This window comes from Perognathus longimembris, chromosome 3 (genome assembly GCF_023159225.1).
Source record: "Perognathus longimembris pacificus isolate PPM17 chromosome 3, ASM2315922v1, whole genome shotgun sequence".
Taxonomy (NCBI): Eukaryota; Metazoa; Chordata; class Mammalia; order Rodentia; family Heteromyidae; genus Perognathus; species Perognathus longimembris.
In genome coordinates, this window is record NC_063163.1 from 37465514 (window position 1) to 37488117 (window position 22604).

Here is a 22604-nt window from a genome sequence, read left to right on the forward strand (position 1 = left end):
GATGAAAAACATAAAAAGTATTTCTATCAGTTTTTAAATTTATATTTGTTGGTTGGATTTATTAGAAATGTGTTAAATATAAATTACTATGTTAAAATGCCGATACAATAGAAATTTTTAAGAAGGTTAAAAAAATTAAAAGTATAAAAGATAAATTTCTTTTTTTTTGGCCAGTCCTGGGCTTAGACTCATGGCCTGAGCACTGTCCCTGGCTTCTTCTTGCTCAAGGCTAGCACTCTGCCACTTGAGCCACAGCGCCACTTCTGGCCATTTTCTGTATATGTGGTGCTAGGGAATCGAACCCAGGGCCTCATGTATATGAGGCAAGCACTCTTGCCACTAGGCCATATCCCCAGCCCCGATAAATTTCTTTAAAGGAGACAAGATATCAGCTTCTTCATTTACGTCCAACACAACGTGCTTCCTGGATTGGCTATGCCATTGCATATCATTTGCTGAGAGATTATGATATGGCACTAAAGCTATTAGAAGAATTTAGACAAGCACAGCAAGTAAGGACATCATTCTAATATTTTCTTCTACTTTCACAAACTAAAATAGTTAACTTCTAAATTTCCCCTTTCTAAATTTGAATCAGTCTTTGAAATCTGTGGAAAAGCTTGGCAAGTTTTCAGTATTGTGATACTTCTAGCACTGTTCTTTTTATTGTTCCATTTGCAATTTAAGGTCTTTTAGTCTGGATCATCTAGTTTTATTTGGTATTGCACTTTTCAATTTCTGCTCCCCTAACCAGTGAGTAGTGGGTGTGTGACCAAGCTTGGCGGTGCTTTTATTTTCGGTTGGGTTTATTTCTCTGTAATTTCTTGCCTCTTTTATGGGTTCTGGTTCTCTTGGACTTTTCAAAATCTAGTCTCTTCTACAGAAAAGAATAATCTACAATTGTGATACATCAGAAGATTATTCTCTTTCGAGGCAAACACTCTTGCTACTAGGCCATATTCCCAGCCCAGAGTATTCTCTTTCATGAAGTGAAAATGTCAGATTATTGTACTCTGCCATCTTCTGGAAAGATAGCTTTCATTATTTTTCATACAGTCTCACTTTTTGCCTGGGCAGCCCTGACCAGTGATGGTCCTCCTATTTATACTTCTCAAATAGCTAGAGTGACAGGTGTGTGCTACAGTGCCCAGCTTTGTATTGGTTGAGAGAGCCTTTGGAGACTTTTTGCCTGGGCTGGCCTTTCTTCATGATCATTCCAGTCTTAGCATCCTAAGTAGCTAGGAATACAGAAATTAGACATTGGCAATCAGCTTTCTTTCAAAACTAATATATATATATTAATTTAATAATTTCCAGGTTACTAAAAGCCTGTGGTTAATTTTAAGAGTTTTGAAAACTGATTTGAACAGGTGTTGCCAGTATGTTCACTGCTTCTATTTAGGAGTAATTTTTGAGCACTGATAATCTCCAATTTTTGCTGTGAGACACTGCCACATGTCATTCAGTCTTCAGCTCCAATATTGAGTACAGTGCGTAGGACACACATTCACAGACACAGCAAAAGTATTTGTAATAAAATAGCTTTTTAGAAAATAACAAATGTGGATTCGTTATAGTCTGTGCTTCTCTCCACAAACCTGGAAGATGGTTGCACATTCTTTCTTTCTGGCGCCAGAATTGTTTCTTTACTGAAATTTGCATTTTCTTTATTGTGTTTTGCTAAAAATATATCCCATAGTAACTTTCTGAGAAAGATTATGGAACATACCTGTCTGAGCCCTTTCTTTGTCTGAGGATGTCTATCACTTATCCTCAGATCCCAGCCTCCTAGGTAGCTAGGATTATGGATGTGAGCTACCAGCACTTGGTAGCTGGAGATTATTATCTCCAGTTAACCACCAAAAAAGCTGTAGCTATGGCTCAAATGTTGCAGTGATAGCCTTGACCACAAAAGTTCAGAAACAGTGCCCATGCTCTGAGTTCAAGCCTTAGAACTGACAGCACAAAAATAAAAATTAACCCTATTTTTATGTATATTTCTATGAATTTTAATGTGTAGATTCATTGTGTAACTACCAATCACCACCACTTTTGTTGAAATTTTTATTTATCAGCCATGTTTTAGTTTGAAAAATATTTCCTTTGGTGCTTTTTTTCCCCCTTCCTCTTAGCATCTGGTTCTCTGGGACTATCTGCTTTTATTTTGGAACACTCTCTACTTTACCAGTGGGGGTAGATTCCTGATAACAGAACTTGTTTTAGTTTTTTGTTTTTGGTGTGAGTCCTGGCACTGTTCCTGAGCTTTTATGCTCAAGGATAGCTTGTTGCCACTTGAGCCATAACTCTACTTCTGGCTTCTTTTTTTTTTTTTTTTTTTTTGGCCAGTCCTGGGCCTTGGACTCAGGGCCTGAGCACTGTCCCTGGCTTCTTCCCGCTCAAGGCTAGCACTCTGCCATTTGAGCCACAGCGCCGCTTCTGGCCGTTTTCTGTATATGTGGTGCTGGGGAACCGAACCTAGGGCCTAGTGTATCCGAGGCAGGCACTCTTGCCACTAGGCTATATCCCCAGCCCCTACTTCTGGCTTCTTGATAGTCAGTTGCAAACAAGAGTCTCATGAGCTTTCCTGCCCAGGCTAACTTTGAACTGTGATCCTCAGAGCTCAACCTCCTGAGTAGCTAGAATTATAAGCATGAGCCACTGGCACCCAGCTTTACAAAACATTTTCTGTGTGGGTTTGGCTGTAGAGTTGATGGAGATGTTATGGAAGTTAGATCACATAGTGTCAGAAATCCAACCTGAGGCCCTGTGTCTCATTCCTACCTTTTATCATTTCAAAATCTCTTGACCACTCTGTCTGAGAAGTTCAACCATTTTTATACTTGGGCATAGGATTTGCTTACCTCTTCACTTGGCCATGGGTAGAAGTTCCACACGTTTATTTATTGTAATGACTGCATTAATCTGCTGTGCTGGTAGTAATTACTCATATTTGAAACTGCTTGTCAGTTGCTTTTTAAAGTCTGCAGATATCTTCTGAAAAAAAAGATCTGTAACTACTTTATATAATTACACAAGTAACATAATTTGGTTTTCTTTTAGGTTCCTGTCAACAAATTAGACTATGAATATAGTGAAGTCATACTATATCAGAATTGAGTGATGAGAGAGGCAGATCTCTTTCAAGAACCTTTAGAACATATAGAAACATATGGGAAACAAGTTTGTGATAAAGTTTTGGTGGGAGAAATTAAGGGTAAGTGGCTTTTTAAAAGTAGGACCCACTAAGGAAAATAATAAAAATATGTTCATTTCTAATAAACAACACCATTATTATTAAGCCATTATTATTATTTTTGTGTGTGTGTGTCGGTCCTGGACTTGAACTCTGGGTCTGGGTACTGTCCCTGAGCCTCTTTGTTTTCAAGGCTAGCATTCTACTAGTTGAGCCACAGTGCCACTTCTGGCCTTTTCTGTTTATGTGGTACTGAGAAATTGAACCCAGGGCTTCATGCATGCTATGCGAGCACTCTACCACTAAGCCACATTCCCAGCCCCATGTCATTGTAATATACTTTTTGGAGATGAAGGAGACTGAGGAACATTACTATTATTACTTTTAACTTACTAATGTATAGCATCTAATTTGGTCTTTATTGTACTTAATATTAATATTGATGACAATACTGTTTTTCAACCTTTTAATGAACTGTGGATTTAAATAAATGTTTTGATGTCCTGTTCTTGTTCAACTACCTGCAGCTGATGAAAGCTGTAGCATGAACTACGATTACTGCTGCGAGCCACTGGTACATAGCTTACTATGTTCAGTATTAAGAGTCTTTTAAAAAGAATCTTGGACTACATTTGATTATCATTATATTAAGGTTTTAGTTCCTGATTCTCTATACCCACTTTCATTTTACCAAAATGAAAGTAACTTTCTTACTGAAATGATTTGAACCTCAGAGTTCACTTGCACATGGACATGAGTTGTATGAGTTTTTAGTATGAAGTAGTGTTGGATTTTATAATTTTGCCAAGTTAATTTCTCCAATTTTAGTGACCTATAGAATTGAATAGAGAATTACTTAATATCTGAGCATTTGCCTGTAATGCTAGCACTAAGCCTTAGGGGGCTGAGACATGATGATTCTGATTTCAAGCCCAGTCTTAACTGTACAATGAGGCTCTGTCTCAGGAAAAATACATTTAAATCTTGTTGGAAGTAGATAGACATTTTATTAGAATTATTTGCCAAACTAATTTGGCTATGTAGAGTAGTCCTTAGGTATCTTAAAGAGTATATGAAAGTATGTGTAATGCAAAGATGTTTTTCTAACAAATTAGTGTCATACATATTATATTTAGTAGGTGAGAGGGAGACACAAATGAATATTAATATGGTAGAATGCTTAAATGAAGGTAATTTCTGAAGTAAGCTGTGAAGGAGCCTTTGTTTAGTTACACAAACTGAAGTAGCGTGTGCCAAAAGGAAACAGTTCTTTTTTTCATAAATATCTGCTCACTAATGTTGCTTAGTGAAATCTCAGAAAAGTACTGTTAAAGTAAAATGAATATATGATTTTAAACTTAATTTTAGGGGAAATATTGTTGAAATTGGGAAGATTAAGAGAAGCCAGTGAAGTATTCAAACACTTGATTAATTGGAATGCAGAAAATTGGTGTTATTATGAAGGCTTGGAAAAATCTCTACAATTTAGTATGTAAAGATTTCTCTTTTCTACCTTCACTAGTGTTTGAAGTATATAAGATGTAAAGTTATAATAATCCTTGAGAACAAATACTTTGAGCATTATACTTGTTTTCCCTTATAATACTATAGCTTGAATATGGTGGTGAAGATTAATTTTAAAAAATTACATTAAAATGGTAATCCTTACTGATAATTGTAGTTTTTCACCCATTTAAAAATCTTACCAATTAAGACTAATTAGAACCAGATTTTATGAAATTTTCCTGTAATCCCAGCACTAGGGGGCTGAGACAAGATGATTTTGATTTCAAGCTTGCAGTTAGGAAATAAGAAATGACTATGGTTTTTCTTGAACTATGATTACTGATCTAACAATAACTAGTAAAAGTACTTATATGTTTTATTAAAATGAGTATAACATCCTTGGTTACTATAAACTATGTTGACCAAAAAACTAATTACATCTTTTTAGGTTCCTTAGGACATTTTCTTCCCCCATGGTAAGTTCTGGAGCTCTAATTTGTGACTTGTAGTAGGGCATTGAAATGGCATCATTTGTCTTAATGTTAACAATATTTGTGAAACTTATTACATCTCAAGAATTCTTAGTAGAAAAATCCTTTAGTATTTACAGCTTGTTATTCTCTATTAGCAGTAGATATAAGAACTACTTCTTAAAAATACTTAGTAGCTTTCATTATAAATTTTAATGTAAGGGTCCTTATTAATCCCAGAAGTCTAAATGGTTACAAAATGTGAAACATTGTTTTTCACATTTCCCACTTTTAAGAACTCAACCACATTGGAGTTCTAAAACATATTACTGGGGGAAAGAATGTGTGTACACAAAGTCAAACATTCTTTGAGGTGCAGTGTTTTTATAATATTGACACCAAACACTACACTTAATATGAAAATACCTTGTTTGCTAGCATTCAGAATTATTATATTTTTGTGTTCTGAATTAAAACCTATTTACACCTTATAATTCAAAAGAGGTATGTTTTTGCTTTGAAGATTCTACTGTAACTTGTCTATGGTTTATGTAACATAGTCTTCCTTTATATGCCTGTATGTAGGATATTTTAGAATAATAAACTACATACTCAAATATGTTGTTTTTATTGATGTGGCAAGTAACTTCTGGTTTACAAGCAGAACCTTTGTGTGATGCTATAAAAGTAGGTAGTTTGGGGAAGTGAAGATATACTTCTGTTAGAATTATATATATATATATATATATATATATCTCATTTGGGAGAAATGGTTACTACTTTAAAGAATCTAGACTAATGAGTTTCCTTTTATAATGTTGTTTTATTAAAGATTTTGTGTCAAAGCAACCATAGATATTAATCTTTTAAGCTGTAAAACATTTGTAGTGTGGTCCTAAAAGCATTTCCTTCTTTAAGCCCAATCAATAGGTGTTTTAGACTTTGGAGGAATATGTGTAGACCTCATTGATTTAGAGTGTTTGTGTAAGACATAAGGATATATTATAAGAGGATGAGCTCAGAATGTAAAAGATACGCAGCATGTCTCTATATGACTTGGGTGGAAATGATTTGAATTGTATTTAGTATCTGCTGTGATGAAATAAGGATTGGATATCTCTGGAAATTGGGTTTAAAATAATGATTTATTGATCATCATATTTTACTGCCACAGAGTTGTAAATGTTGATCTTGTCAATCGAGAGCAGCTTTAATATTGATAATGCTAGTCTTATGATATTTTAAAGTGCCAGTGTTTTATTCACAGATGAAGTTGTAACACTATGAATTTTATACATATTTACTGATAATAGGTACTTTAGAAGAGAGGCTTCAGATTTATGAAGAAAATAGTCAGCAGCATCCCAGAGCAATTGCACCTAGAAGATTACCTTTGAATCTTGTCCCAGGTAATACTAGGATATCTTCTTTTTTTTTTTTTTTGGCCAGTCCTGGGCCTTGGACTCAGGGCCTGAGCACTGTCCCTGGCTTCCTTTTGCTCAAGGTTAGCACTCTGCCACTTGAGCCACAGCGCCACTTCTGGCCGTTTTCTCTATATGTGGTGCTGGGGAATCGAACCCAGGGCCTCATGTATACGAGGCAAGCTCTCTTGCCACTAGGCCATATCCCCAGCCCTAGGATATCTTCTGTAACTTAAAAATCACTTGACAAAATTAATACCATTCATACTTTAAAAACCTAGTTTTGATAGTTGGTACTAATCTTATGAATAAGAGTTAGCAGGTTTGAGTTTCACTATACATATGTTTAAGGACAGTACTGCATTTCAATGTGTAGCTAAATGTTAATTTTTAAGTATCATAATTTGGCTATATAAAACATTTCTTGCCAGTACTGGTAGCTCACTTACATTTGTAATTCTAGCTATTCATAAGGCTGGGATCTGAGGATTGTACTTGGAAGCCAGCCTGGACAGGAAAAACCATGAGACTTTTACTTCCAAAAGCTGCAAGTGGAGCTGTAGCTCAAGTGGTAATGCTAACCTTGAGTAAAATTGCTCAGGGACAGTGCCCAGGCCCTGAGTTCAAGCCTCAGGATTAGCATTTAAAAAAATTAAAAAATCACACAAGAAAAAGTCTCACAGACTTTCCTGCCTGGGCTGGCTTCCAACTATGATTCTCAGATCTCAGTATCCTGAGTAGCTAGGATTACAAGCATGAGCCACATGTCCCCAGCTTCTTAAAAAAAATACCATATTTAGCATGTGAATGAAGTTCCTTAGAATTAATTGATGATAAATTATATATGAGACATTATGACTTAAGTTTAGAAGTTTTCTGGTCTTTTTAGGTATATATTCAAAGAAAGAGTTGTGAACTGCCTACTACAGCTTTTACCATTCCTTTGAAGCATTGTGTTAGTCAACTTTTTGACTCTGTGACAATGTACCTAAGATAACATCCTAAAGGAAAAAAGATTTACTTTGGTTCATGGTTTTCAGAGGATTCAATCCACAGTAGTTTGGTTCCATTGGTTCCTGGGCCTGTGGTGAGACAAAGGCATCATGGCGGACGGAGAATGTATAGTAGAGCTGCTTATCCTGTAGAATCCTGCAATTAGAACACAGAAGAGGGCCTGGGAATATGGCCTAGTGGCAAGAGTGCTTGCCTCGTATACATGAAACCATGGGTTCAATTCACCAGCACCACATATACAGAAAACAGCCAGAAGTGGTGCTGTGGCTCAAGTGGCAGAGTGCTAGCCTTAAGCAAAAAAAAAAAAAAAAGAGGCCACATAGAACACAGGAGTCCAGAAACAAAAAAGTTACACCCTTCAAAGGCATGCCCCCACCTTCAACAAGGTCCTACCATCAAATAGTCCATTCAGTTCTGAACTCAAATCCATTAGTGAAGTTAGCACCCTCATGATAAATCACCTCTCAATACAATCAACCTCTCACCAGCTTGTTATTAAGCCTTTAACATATAAGCCTTCTTGAGGGACATTTCATTTCTAAATCACAATATCTTCTCTCTCCAGAGTTACATTCCAGAATTTTGCCATTTATTTATAGAATGCAATTGATTTTGTACTATCATTGTCATCATCATTGGTGCTACTGAGTTTGAACTCAGTGCCAAGCATGAACTTGAGAGTCATGCAGTCTATGGTTGAGTCCCATCCCCGCCCTTTCTTTTGCACCAGTTATTTTTTAGATCAGGTCTTGATTCCTTCCCTTTGATTTGCCTATTTTAGGCTTGGTACTGAAACTGGGATGACATGCCACCATGCCCAGTTGTTGTTGAGATGAAGTCACGACTTTTCTGCTCAGTCTGGCCTAGACCTGCAGTCTTACCCATCTTAGCCTCCAATGTAGCTAGGATGACAGGTGTATGCCATTGCCCCTAGCTATTCGTTGAGAAGAGTTCTCCTGAATTTTTCTGCCCATGCTGCCCTGAACCATGATCCTCTTCTCAGCCTTCTAAGTAGTTAGAATTACAGGCTTACTGGCATCTGGCTCTTAAACCGTTCTTTATTTTTACTTGTAAGTGCTAGCAGGGTATGAATTATTAAAGACTTCAGGCACTTTGGTAGGAATGGATTAGAGTATATATTTTAAATGAATTCTCATTTACAGTTGAAATATGTACTTAATGGGATTATCATTTTGTTTATATGAAAGTGTTCATGAAAATTTAAAAAATTTAGTTGACTCAATTGGAAAAGATCTGAACTATTTCTTAGCAATGTATTGGATTAGATAGTAGAATTTATAAGAAAAGTCATTTCCCATCAATGCATTTCAGTTTAACAGATAGCAATATTGCTATTTTGATCTTCCCTGTTTACTTTTTTGTATTATAGAATACTGAAAGCAGAATATTGAATCCAGGGAGTATTACTAGGCTTGGTGGGGTAGATTCTGGAATGCTGGGATATTCTCATTCAAGTTGGTTTGGGAAACTGGGTGAAACACATCAGCAATATTCTGACAGGAGTGCTTAGAGTTCTTGCTTGCATGTGACTTTTTTTTTTAATTTTTTTTATTATTAATTGAACATAAAATTTTTTTACAAGGTGCTGTGCAAAGAGGGTGCAGTTACATAGTAGGGCAGTGTGTACATTTCTTGTGATATCTTACAACCTGTTTTCCCATCCCATGTCTAGGTCAGGTAGACCCATATGCAATATACAATGTATCAAGCACATATACAGTGTTCACAGACTTGGTCTCTACTGTCTCTCCATCTCCCTTTGTTAACAGTCATATATCAGGGAGATCATGCCCCTTTGTTTTCTGTGTTCTAGGCTTGTCTCACTCAACATTATTTGTTCGAGTTCTGACCATTTCCCTGCGAATAACAATATTTCACCATTCCTAATCGCTATGTAGTATTCCATTGTGTATAAGTACCATATTTTTTGGATCCATTCATCTGTGGAGGGGCATCTGGGTTGTTTCCAAATTTTGGCTATTGTGAATTGTGCTGCGATAAACATGGAAGTACAAATGTCCTTTTGATATCTTGGGTTTTGCTGTTTAGGATAGATGCCTAGGAGTGGTATGGCTGGGTCATAGGGTAGGTCTATATTGAGCTTTTTGAGAAACCTCCATACTGTTCTCCAAAGTGGCTGTACTAATTTGCACTCCCACCAACAATGGAGAAGGGTTCCTCTTTCCCCACAGCCCCTCCAGCATTTGTTGTTTCCTGAGTTCAGAGTATAGGCCATTCTAACTGGGGTGAGGTGGTATCTCAGGGTTGTTTTTATTTGCATTTCCTTTACTAGCAGGGATGTTGAGCATTTCCTCATGTGTTTCTTTGCCATTTTTATATCTTCTCTTGTGAAGTCTCTCTTTAGCTCTTTTGCCCATTTCCTAATAGGTTTATTGGGCTTGGAGGGGCTTAGTTTTTTGAGTTCTCTGTAGATGACAGATATCAGGCCTTTGTCTGTTGCTGTGCTGGTAAATATCCTTTCCCATATCGTTGGCTGTCTTTCTATTTTGGTGGTTATGACCTTAGCTGTGCAGAAACTTTTTAATTTGTAGTAGTCCCATTTGTTGAGTCTTTCCCCTATTTGTTGTGCCCCTGGGACTCTATTCAGGAAGTTCCTTCCTGTGCCTATAAGTTCTAGTGTCTTTCCTACTCTGTCCTTCAGTAGTTTCAAGGATTCAGGTCTGATGTTGAGGTCCTTGATCCATTTTGAGTTGATCTTGGTGCATGGTGATAGGCTTGGGTCTACTTTGAGTTTTCTGCATATGGCTGCCCAGTTCTCCCAGCACCAGTAGTTGAAGAGGCTATGTTTATTCCATTGTATGTCTTTAGCTCCTTTGTCGAATATCAGTTGGCTGTAAGAGTGCGGTTTTATTTCTGGGTCTTCAATTCTAATCCACTGGTCTTCCGATCTGTTTTTATACCAATACCATGCTGTTTTTGTTATGATGGCCTTGTAGTAGAGCTTGAAGTCTGGTATGGTGATACCTCCTGCACTATGTTTTTTGCCTAGAATTGCTTTGGCTATTCTAGGTTTTTTGCTGTTCCATATGAATTTATGGATTGGTTTCTCTATTTCAGTGAAGAATGTGGCTGGGATTTTGATAGGTATTGCATTGAATTTGTATAACAATTTGGGCAATATGGCCATTTTCACTATATTGATTCTGCCTACCCATGAGCATGGGAGGTCTTTCCATCTCCTTGTGTCTTCTTTGATTTCCCTTATTAGATTTTTGTAGTTTTCATTGAATAGGTCCGTCACGTCCTTGGTTAAGTTGATCCCTAGGTACTTTATTCTTTTTTTGGCTACTGTAAATGGAATTGTTTCCATAATTTCCTTTTCTGTTTGTCTATTGCTGGTGTACAGAAAAGCTGCTGACTTTTGTGGATTGATTTTGTATCCTGCTACTTTGCCAAATTGGTTTATTAGATGTAGGAGTTTGGGTACTGAGTTTTTTGGGTCCTTGAGATATAAGATCATGTCGTCTGCGAATAGGGATAACTTGAATTCTTCCTTGCCGATGTGGATCCCTTTGATGTCCTCCTCTTGCCTTATTGCTATGGCTAGGGATTCCAGTACTATGTTGAACAGAAGTGGGGAGAGTGGGCATCCTTGTCTTATTCCTGAATTTAGGGGGAATGATTTAAGTTTCTCTCCATTTAATATGATGTTAGCAGTTGGTCTGTTGTGTATGGCTTTTATTGTTTTGAGGAATGTTCCATCTATTCCTGTTCTCTCCAAAGCTTTTAATAGGTATGGATGTTGTATTTTGTCGAAGGCTTTTTGGGCATCGACTGAGATAACAATGTGATTCTTGATTTTAGTTCTGTTTATGTGGTGAATTACATTGATTGATTTACGGATGTTGAACCATCCTTGTGACTGAGGGATGAAGCCTACTTGGTCATGATGTATGATATTCTTGATCACTTTCTGGATCCTGTTAGCTAATATTTTATTGAGGAGCTTTGCATCTGTGTTCATTAGTGATATTGGTCTGTAGTTCTCTTTTTTTGTTGGATCTTTGCCTGGTTTGGGGATGAGTATGATATTAGCTTCGTAGAATGAGTTTGGGATTTCTCCCTCCGTTTCTATTTCGTGGAAGAGTTTGAGGAGTATTGGAATTAGCTCCTCACTAAAGGTTTTGTAGAATTCATTGGTGAATCCATCTGGGCCTGGGCTTTTCTTAGTAGGGAGGTTCTTGATTACCTCCTGTATCTCACCGTAAGTTATTGGTTTATTTAGTTGATTTATTTCTTCTTGGTTCAGTTTGGGCAGTTTGTACTTCTCTAAGAATTGATCCATTTCTGTAAAATTATTGTTTTTTGTTGAGTAGAGGTTTTGGAAATAGCTCCTTATGATTGTTTGGATATCGTGTGTACTTGTTGTAATTTTTCCTGTGGAGTCCCTGATTTTACGAATATGAGTCTCTTCTCTTCTTTTTTTTGTGAGTCTTGCAAGGGGTCTGTCAATTTTGTTTATTTTCTCAAAGAACCAGCTTTTAGTCTTATTTATTTGTTGAATGGTCTTTCTATTTTCAATCAGATTTATCTCTTCTTTAATCTTTGTAATCTCTCCCCTCCTAGTCGTTTTAGATTCTGTCATTTCTTGTTTCTCCAGTTGTTTTAGTTTCATCGTGAGGGTATTCACCTGCTCTGCTTCCATTCTTTTAATGTGGGTACTGAGTGCAATGATCTTGCCCCTCAGTACTGCCTTAGCTGTGTCCCATAGGTTTCTTTGTGATGTGTTTTCTTTGTCATTGTGGCTTATGAATTCGTTGATTTCATCTTTAATTTGATCTGTGGCCCAAGTGTTGGATAGCAGCGTGGGGTTTAGCCTCCAAGAGTGTGTATAGGCTCTGTGGTATCCTTTGTTGTTGAGGGTTACCTTTAATCCACTGTGATCAGATATAATACATGGGATGATGTCAATACTTTTGTATTTGCTGAGGTTCTTTGTGTGGGCTATGACGTGGTCTATTTTGGAATATGATCCATGGGCTGCTGAAAAGAAGGTGTATTGGGTCTCTGTAGGGTGGAAGGTTCTATATAGGTCTGTTAGATCCATTTGGGAAATGGTGTTATTCCTCAGCTCCCTTACTAATCCTCTGGGTGTTGGATCTGTCTCTTGGAGAGAGAGGAGTATTAAAGTCACCCACTATGATTGTGTTTGCATCTATCTTGCTCTGTAATTCTGTGAGAATTTGCTTGACATATGTCGGGCCTCTTTTGTTCGGTGAGTATACATTTATCACCGTGATGTCTTGATTCTGGATTTTTCCTTGTATTAATATGTAGTGTCCTTCTTTGTCTTTTTGAGTGGACTTTAAAGAGAAATCCAGCTTGTCTGAGATCAGAATGGCTACACCTGCCGTTTTAGTGGGTGCATTTGCTTGGTAGATCTTGCTCCATCCTTTCATTCGAAGCCTGTTTTTGTCCCTTGCTGTAAGGTGGGTCTCTTGTAGACAGCAGATGTCAACTTTTTGTTTGCGGATCCATTCTGCCAGTCTGCTCCTCTTGATCGGGGAGTTTAAGCCATTTATATTTAAAGAGATCAAGGATAAGGGTGTTTTTTCTCCTTCCATTTTCTTGTTGGGCTGTTTTTTCCTGTTTTTTTTTTTTTTTCTTCTTGTCTTTAGTGAGCTGGTCTTTCTGCTGGACTTTGGCTATTGAAGTTTCTTTCTGATTCTGTCTGTGTGTCTTTTACGATCTCTGTTGGGTGGGCTTCCCCTCTTAATATTCGCTGTAGGGCTGGTTTTTTATTCACATACTCCTTTAGCTCCTCTTTGGTGTGGAAAGATCTGGTTCTCCCTTCGAATGTGAACTCCAGTTTCGCTGGATATTTGATCCGAGGTTGTAAATTGTTATTCTGAAGTACTTGGATGGTGTTCTTCCACTCACTTCGAGCTTGGTAAGTTTGTGTGGATAAGTCGGATGTTATTCGAATCCTCTTCCCATTGAAAAAAGTTTCCTTCTTCGCTTTGGCTGAATTCAGAATTTGCTCTTTAATCTTGAGGTCTGTAGTCTTGAATATTATGTGCCTTGGGGTGGCTTTCCTGGGGTCTGGCCTGCCAGGTGTCCTATAGGCTTCGGTTACCTGGATGGGGTGCCCTGTGAGATTGGGGAAGTTTTCTGCAATAACTTTATTGAGAACATGATTAAGCCCTCTGCTCTGATATTCGGCTCCTTCTTCTATTCCAATTATGCGCAGATTATATCTCTTGTCTTTGTCCATTAGTTCCTGGATTAATCTTCCCTGAAGCTTCACCTTTTCTTGGAGTGTGGTCATTTTCTGGTTGTTGTCAGCTGCTTCATCGTCCAGGCGAGAGATTCTGGATTCCATATGGTCCACTCTTTGTGTTATGGTTTCAATTGCGGAGTTTATGGATGTCAGAGAGCTATTCATGGTTGTCATATCAGCTCTGATCGTGGAAATTTCTTCCTTTAAAGAGTTGTATTTTAAATCTATTTTTTCATGCATTTCAATTCTCAGGGTGTGGAGATTTTCTTTAAAGGCGGCTTGCATTGTATCCATTTTTGCTTCCATTTCTTTAAACGAGGCTTGCATTGTATCCAGTTTTGCTTCCATTTCTTTCTTGGCTTCCTGGGTGTCCTTCCAGATTTCCGCTCTAAACTCCTGGAATTGTTTTCTGATTTCATTTCTGACGGTTTCGATCATTCCTGTTAACATGTCCTCATTTGCTTTTTTATTCTCCATCTCCTCTTCAGTCGTGCTGCTTTTTGGAGCTGGCGAGTTGGCTTGTCCTTTGATGAACTGAGTTATGTTTCTTTGTGATTTGCGCATCTGGAGGTCTGTGTAGATCTTCCCTCCCTTCTGTGTAGGCGTGTCTACGGCAGCAGGTGCTGTCGCTGTGGCCCCGCCCACCAGTGCAGGGCACGCCTACCAGAGCGGGCGCTTTCGCCGGGGCCTCGCCCTCCTGTGCACTGTGAGTCCCCTACAACAGGCACTTTAGTGGGGTCTGCCTCCCAGAGCGAGCCCTGGGTTGTTGGGTTGTGCTTGCGCCCTCCCGCGAGTCCGTTGGGGGGGGAGGCAGTATGTGTGGGGCCCAGTGGGATCGACTGTCCGGGTGTGGCTTGGCCCCCTCAGACCTCGCCTCCGCTGCGAGGAGGGGGAACGAGATCAGGCTCAGGTAACCCTGCTGGGCTGGTATTGCCCACCAGCGCCTGTGATTTTAGTTGTAAGAGTCCGCAAGGTCTAGGCGCCTCGGGTGGGGCTTGCCCTGCCGGCCGTCCCCGGCCCCTGTTGGGAAGGGGACGGGGCCGGTTCTGCCAGTTCAGGAACCTTTGGGGGCTTGGGGCTGTTCCGCCCTTCCCCTGCTAGACTGGCTTCCCAGCGCCTGATGGGAGCTTCCCGCCTGATTTGGGGATCCTTTGTTCCCACGGGAGTGGGGAGGGGGAGGGAGAGAGATATAGCTTCTTTGTCGGGCTTGGGTCTCCCGTTGGGGGAAGGGATTATGGGGGACTCACTTTTGCTGCTTTGTGTGTGTGTCCCGCGCCGCCGTTGGCCCTTCAGGGGTTGGCGAAGTGTCGTGGTGGCTTCCCCCGTTCCCTCTTTCTGCCGCGCTGGGTTCCCTTGTCCGAATCCGGTGTGGACCCGAACTTCTTGTCGCTGCCGGGTGTGTCTTGGTCCGCACCCTGCTTTGTGTCCGTGGGGTCTCCCGCTATATGGATTCTGCGCTCCTGGCAACCTGTCTGCCGATCGCCGGGTTCCCCTTTCCCAGCCTGGCCCTGTTTGGGCCAGGGTCGGCTGGTGGGGGGAGGGTGCCCCGATGAATCTCCGGCTCCGTGTAGGTTTTCGGTTCTTCTTTTTTGCTCCTTTTTGTTTTCCTGCGTTTCTCCACTGCTTCTGGATGCTGGTTTTGCTGGGTTCTTGGTGGAGTGTTGGGTGTTGGAGTTCCCAGCTCGCTATTCAGTTGGTGCGAGTCGGGGTGCCTCCCTATTGCTTCGGCGCCATCTTTCTCCCTGCATGTGACTTTTAAGATGGGAAAATACTACGTAAGGAGGAACATTTACCAAATAAATGTTTTATGGAAAATGCTTAAGCTCACATTTCTCCCTCTCTCCTTGCTCTGCTTGCTCTCTCCCCCACTCCCCCTTTCTTTCATCTCTGTCTCAGTCTCTGTCCCTGTCTCTCTCTCTGCTGGTCCTGGGGCTTGAACTGAGGGCTTGAGCTTCTTTTTTTTTTTTTTTTTTTTTGATGGTCCATGCGCCTCAGCCTTCCAGAGAGCAGGCAGAAGAATTTATTACGGTGACAAAGGCGGAAGGGGAGGGACTTGGGATGACTAACTGATTAGCTGAGCTGGGCTGCCCATCAGGTGATGTCATGAAACTTCCTCTGTGGGCGGGGGCTACAGCCCCCCAAGAGCTGGGTCTCTGTAGAAGTTCCCGCCATGATGGCATACACGTGTTCGCCCCAGGGGCTGGGGGCTTCTCTTCCCGTTAAGGCTGGAAGGTGGGAGGGGCTCCCTCCCACACTGCCCAGGGCTGGGGGAAGGGCAGCGTGAATCCCCAACATCTGCCCCTTTTTTTGTTTTTTAAATTAGCAGGGGGTGCTGTAAACACATGGCATATGTGCGCATAAGGCAAATGCTGACATGAGATATATAAGGGGTAGGTAAAGTGGCCATCCATCTGGCTTTGTCTAGAGAAGTCGGAGTCCTTAGCTGGTTTTCGCGCCAAGTGCAGGAAAAGTGCAGACATTCCACTTTTGGCGGTGAGGTAGAAGTAGGCTGAAGCTCTGGCATCTCTGGTACTTCACAGTAGCTGATAAACATAAGTGATTAGTAAAACATTTCTTTTTCTTTATAAACATTGAAGCGAAGGCGCTAAACCTTTGCGCTTACTTTTTTCAAAACATTTTTATCATGAAATATTGGGGTTGAGTGTCAAAACCCTCAGCTCCTATTTTCTTTTCAACGGGACTCCCCAAGTCTAGCAGCAGGGGGAGAGGAAAGGAAGAAACACAGTGCAAAATTTCTTTAGTTTTTATGTGACGCTGTGGGCAGTATCGCCACGGCAAAACATTGTGCCATGAGACGCTCAAGAAAGAATCTAGAAAGCAAACAAGGAAAGGAAGCTTGGTTGCCTCCTACCGGCCTCCTGCCGTATGCAGTCAGGCTTTCCATATTCCCATGGAAGAGCAGAAGAAGTCCAACATGGTCCTCATTTTCCTGGAGAGAACAAGAAGAAAACATTTCTCCAGAGTGGGTGCTCTGGGTTTAATTTTTCAATCTGGACAAGCATATGCAAGTTGAGCTTCTTTTTTTAAAGGCTACTACTCTACCACTTGAGCTATGGCTCCACTTCCAGTTTTGTTGTTTTGCCGTTGTTGTTGTTTGTTTTTGGTTTTGATGGTTAATCTAAGAGTCTCATTGACTTTCCTCCCCAGGCTGACTTCAAACCATGATCCTCAGATTTCAGTCTCCTGAGTAGCTAGTATTACAGGCATGAACCATTGCCTAGTCCTATGCCTCTTTTTAAAAATATTTGTTGAAATACAATTAAAATATAAAACTTTTTTCAAGTGTCACTCAGTAATTTAGTATATTCATACTTAGTATATTTAGTATTTAGTATGATGGATTATTACTCTGTGGTTACAGAAAATTTCCATTACTCCAAACAGAAATCTCTTAACCACTAGTAGGTACTGTCATCCCAACCTCACTTTCTGGCACTCACTAAATCTCCTTTTTTCTGTGCAGACTTGGCTGTTTTGACATTTCACATACATAGAATCATACCATATGTAGCTTTTGAGTCTTTTTTTTTTTTTAACTTTTGTGGGTTTCAAGGTATATCCTTTATTTTATAAACCTTGTTTTTGCCAGAATGTCTCTCTATAGTTGAGTCACACTTCCAGCCCTTTCTGCTTTATTCATGTTTGGCATCAGGGCTTATGTTTGCCTGGGTAGGACTAGACTGTGATACTAATATTTCTGCTTCCTGTGTATCTGGGATGACAGAAACATATCACCACTTCCAGCTGTTAATTTGAGATGGGATCATACTGACTTTTTGCTAAGTGACCCATAGTCCTCCCAAATTTCTACTTCCTGAGTCACTGAGATTATAGGTGGCAGCCACTATGCCTGACAAAAGGTTTTCTTATATCTAAAGAAAAATGAATAAGACAAATAGTAATTTTGACATGTGGTTTGTGACTGAGCAGATATATAGTTCTGTGCAGGCTTCTTAATTATTTAAATATATGTTCATATAATTCCAAATTAAAGGGAAATAAAAAGAGTCATGAGTGAAGTAATTTTCTTTTCTCACTGGCTACCAAGTTTACTTTTTTCTAGACAACCATTGTTACCAGTTGATGGTGTATTTTTCCAGAAATACATTATGCATAGACAAGAAAAAATATGTGGGAAGTCTGTATATAGTTTTCCTTTTCCTCTGTCTTAACAAAAATGAATTGTTATGCATCTGGACTTCCTTTTCATTCTGTTTAGAGTGAAAAAAGCATTTTCATTCTTTCTCATACATACTTTAGTGAGAGAAGGTGCTTTCCGTATTACAAATAATTGTAAGTTGAGTAATTTATCTTTTAAATAAAATCTGCCAGCATAATCTGATTTAGACAAACAAAGGTGACTGAGAAAAGGAATTCTGAGTAGCTTCTGACAAGAGAACAAAATGTTTGATTTTTCTATGAGTGATTGTGTTTAAAAATATATTTGGACTAGTCCTCCAGGACTGGTGGGTATAGAAGTCTTCGGAGTGTTTCATGAGTTGTCCATAGGGTTTTGAGTTATAGATAGTACTCAGTACTTGTGAGTGAGAGGTCAAGCAAATGCTTGGTGTTGACTATATTTGGGATGGTTAGTGGTTTATGTTTACTCTCTAAAACTGCCCAATTATTTTGCTTACCTACCTATTTAAAAAATATTCCTTGAAGATATTTTTAATCTATTCCAGGGGACATATAGTAGCCAATTGAAGGTTTGGTGTCATGCTTTTTACATAACAACCATAACCGTGATTTATTTTGGGGTGCTTAAACGTTGAATAGGGTGAGTCTCCAACTCCCATTTCCTGCATGGGAAGCAAGAATTGTTTTTCTTTCACTGTATTTAATCCTGTTTCACTAAAATAATCCTTGCTAAAACTTAAAAAAAACTTGCATAGGGAATAATTATTTGTGCGGTACTTTGTCTTTGTAAATTCATTTAAGAATTATTTGTATCAATCAGGCATAATAAAATGTGCTTTTATTTCTAGGTGAAAAATTTAGAGAACCAGTGGATAAGTTCCTAAGAGCATAATTCAGTAAAGGGTGTCCATCCTTGTTCACTACTTTGAAATCTTTATATTGTAATACAGAAAAGGTAAAATTTGGTATTTATTCAGTTTTGCTATTCTTATAGAAAGATTCCCAAGTAATATGCTATGAATTAATCTACTTTATTCTATTGTTTATTTTAGTAATTAACTCTAATAACAGATATACTAAAACTATATACATATAGTTAATATAAATAATATCAAAGGACAATCAGTCTATGAAATTTACAGAAAGTAAAAACTTTGAGATTATTATAAAGATTATTTTTAGAGAGGTAGTAGAGGTCATTCTGATTAAAATACAGTATATACATGTACAAAATACCATAAGAAGACCCTTTTGTACTATTAATATGTACTAAAAAAGAATATGATGGGAGAGTAAAATAGGTTCTTCTGGGGAGTGAATATTAGGAGAGGGTTAATGGAGAATACACATGACAAGCTTTTTTGTGTGTATGTGCAAGTCCTGGGGCTTGAACTAAGGGCCTCATGTTGTACATACGCATGTGTATGTGTATATATGTAAACTGGGTACCAGTGGCTCGTGTCTGTAATCCTAACTACTCAGGAGGCTGAGATATGATGATCATTGTTTGAAGCCAGCCTGAGCAGGGAAGTCTGTGAGACTCTTTATCACCAATCAACTACTCAAAAACAACAAAAGCTATAAGTGGAGCTGTGGCTCAAATGGTAGTATTTTAACCTTGAGCAACAAAGCTCAGGGACTGCACTCAGGACCTGAGTTCAAGCCCCAGGAACAGTATTTCCGCCCCCCCTCCACCCCAAATATATAGGTGTCTATATTTTGTGAGTGTGTTAATGTGTTTTGAACTCAGGATCTTGTGCTTGCTAGGCAGATACTCTATTTACCATTTGAGCCATACCTCCAAACCACATTTATATTTCTTTGTGATAGATAATAGATAAGTTCTGTGTATGTCCTATACGTTTTTCTTATTACATTTTTTGTTTGTCTAGTTAGCTAAATTATTAAAATTGATTCTGAAAGTTTTTTATTTTCCAGAAACAAAAGTACATACCCTATTTAAAACATACCCTAGTAGCAGTTTTTGCAGACTGCCAGTAGATGGCATTTTAAGTTTATGAAAAAAATTGCCTAAATAACTTAAATACTAAAAATTTAAGTCTAGAAGAAAATATTTTAGTTTTTGGTAGTCTAAGTGAAATTGGCGATTGTGATAGATTCGAGGTATCCATTACCTTTAATTTTATTTCATAGTAATCTTTTCACAAAAATTTTATTAGTAGTTCTCAATCTCTTAATTGTGTATCAGACTTAACTAGAGGACTTGGTAAACAGATTGTGTTGAATTCGAAATACTGATTCTTTCCATCTGAGGTGTTGTCCAAAAGTGTGTCTCTAACTAAAGTTACTGGCTGATGTTGAATCTTGGTGATGTTAATGATCTGAGGATCACACTTTCAGTACAGTTCTTTCTAAAAACAAAATAATTAAACAGTGGTAAAAACAAATAATGATAAAATGATAATGATAAAATGGCATTTATTTTATTGATATAAAATGCATGTTTTTAGGGTACAGTGTAAATCAAAATGTGTACAGTGTATAATGATCAAAGAGAGAAAGTAGCATTTCTAGCTTCTTAAATCTGTATCATTTATTTGACTAGGAATCTTGGACTCCTCTCACAGCTTTTATGAAATATAAAAAAAATTGTTATGAGCTATAGTTACCCTGCTCTGCTGTAGAGCATTAGAACTTAGTCTTCTTATGCAACTGTATTTTTCTATCTGTCCCCTTCTTTTCCTAGCCTTTCATGTCCACTATTTTACTTTCTACATGGAATGTATGCAGAGATTTCTTTTACAGATAAAACAGTTTTTTTCTTTCTTTTATTAAATTTTTATTGTCAAACTGACATACAGAGAGGATACATTTTCATAAGTTAGGCATTGTATACATTTCTTGCACTGTTTGTTACCTCCTCCTTCATTCCCCCTCCCCTTCCCCCTTCTCCCCATGAGTTGTTCAGTTGATTTACACCAAATAGTTTTGCAAGTATTGCTTTTGTAGTTGTTTGTCTTTTTACCCTGTGGCTCTCGATTTTGGTATTCCCTTTCAGTTTCCTGTTTCTAATACTAGTATACACGGTGTCCAATGTACTCAGATAAGATACAGAGATAGTGCAGGTACAACCACAGGAAGGGGATATAAGAGGATCATCAATAACAGATGCTACAGTTTCACATGGCATGTTGAAAGTAATTACAACAGTGATACAACAGTCTAAAACAGTTTTTTTGATATGAGCAAAAGCCACCCTCTCTTTCCTTTTCCTCCTCTCCCTTCCCCTCTTCAGTTTTTCTTATCTCACTGGATAGACTATGCTGGACTTGAACTCAGGATCATTCTTCTTTGGCCTTCCTGGTGTTAGGATTGCAAATGTATGCTACCACGTCCAGTGGAACCACTGTCTTTAAAAAAAAGCATGCATTTCATTATTTAAAACAAAAGTAACCTACCTTTTCCTACCACTGTAATCTATTCATACTTTCACTGAGTGTATTTCACTAAATATGTCAGTGAAATCATTGTATGTAATTTTTTCACATCTTGTTTTTTTCTGTTTCCCATTTTCCTGATTGTTAATGTGGTTCCATCTTATTTCCTTATTGCTTGTCTTAATTTTAGTGAGTTGTGTCATAGGAGGCAACATCACATTAGAAACATATTAGAAGTGATTTACATTGTCTTTTATCTTTTTTCTTTTTTTTGCCAGTCCTGGGGCTTAGACTCAGGGCCTGAGCACTGTCCCTGGCTTCCTTTTGCTCAAGGCTAGCACTCTGCCACTTGAGCCACAGCGCCACTTCTGGCCATTTTCTGTATATGTGGTGCTGGGGAATCGAACCCAGGGCCTCATGTATACGAGGCAAGCACTCTTGCCACTAGGCCATATCCCCAGCCCTATCTTTTTTCTTTTTCCAGTGTGTGTCATATTAGAAAGATGTTGATTTACTTTGGCTTTCTTTTCTCTCTTTTTTTTTCTATGACCTTTTGGATTGGAGATTAGTTTGTATTAAAAATAGAGCTAATTAAGTCATAGTGTCTTTTTTGTGTGTGTGAAATGTATGCAGAGGTTTCTTTCGCAGTCATGAATACCCAAGTCTGTCTGTTCAGGATTTTATGATGTATATTCAACCTTATGCTGCTGAAAAACCATAGTAAATTTTGATTAATTGGTAAAGAGACCTGAGAAAGAAGGAATTAGCTTTTCTTTTTTTCTGAAAATAAAAATAACTGCAGCTCCAATTTTCACCAAATAGTAAGCAAAATTTCAGAACTTGTTTTTACTAGTATTTAGGTAAATTGGGCAGGAAAACCTACAATTATATTAAGTATAGGTTTAACTTTCTTCCCTTTGCCAGAGTTGCTAACAATAATAAGCAAAAAATACTCATTTAAAATTTCATGTTTGGGCTGGGAATATGGCCTAGTGGCAAGAGTGCTTGTCTCGTATACATGAAGCCCTGGGTTCAATTCCCCAGCACCACATATATAGAAAATGGCCAGAAGGGGCGCTGTGGCTCAAGTGGCAGAGTGCTAGCCTTGAGCAAAAAAAGCCAGGGTCAGTGCTCAGGCCCTGAGTTCAAGGCCCAGGACTGGCAAAAAAAAAAAATTTT

At 38.6% G+C, this 22604-nt stretch overlaps 1 protein-coding gene across 1 annotated transcript in view; it reads left to right on the top strand.

The window, feature by feature from the left end:
• Nucleotides 1-22604, top strand: part of Naa16 (N-alpha-acetyltransferase 16, NatA auxiliary subunit) — a 62970-nt gene that overhangs the window by 12701 nt on the left and 27665 nt on the right. Inside the window, 5 exon segments of the mRNA XM_048341293.1 lie at nucleotides 378-512; nucleotides 3061-3214; nucleotides 4562-4681; nucleotides 6483-6578; nucleotides 18876-18982. Coding sequence (XP_048197250.1) covers nucleotides 378-512; nucleotides 3061-3214; nucleotides 4562-4681; nucleotides 6483-6578; nucleotides 18876-18982 — 612 coding nt within the window.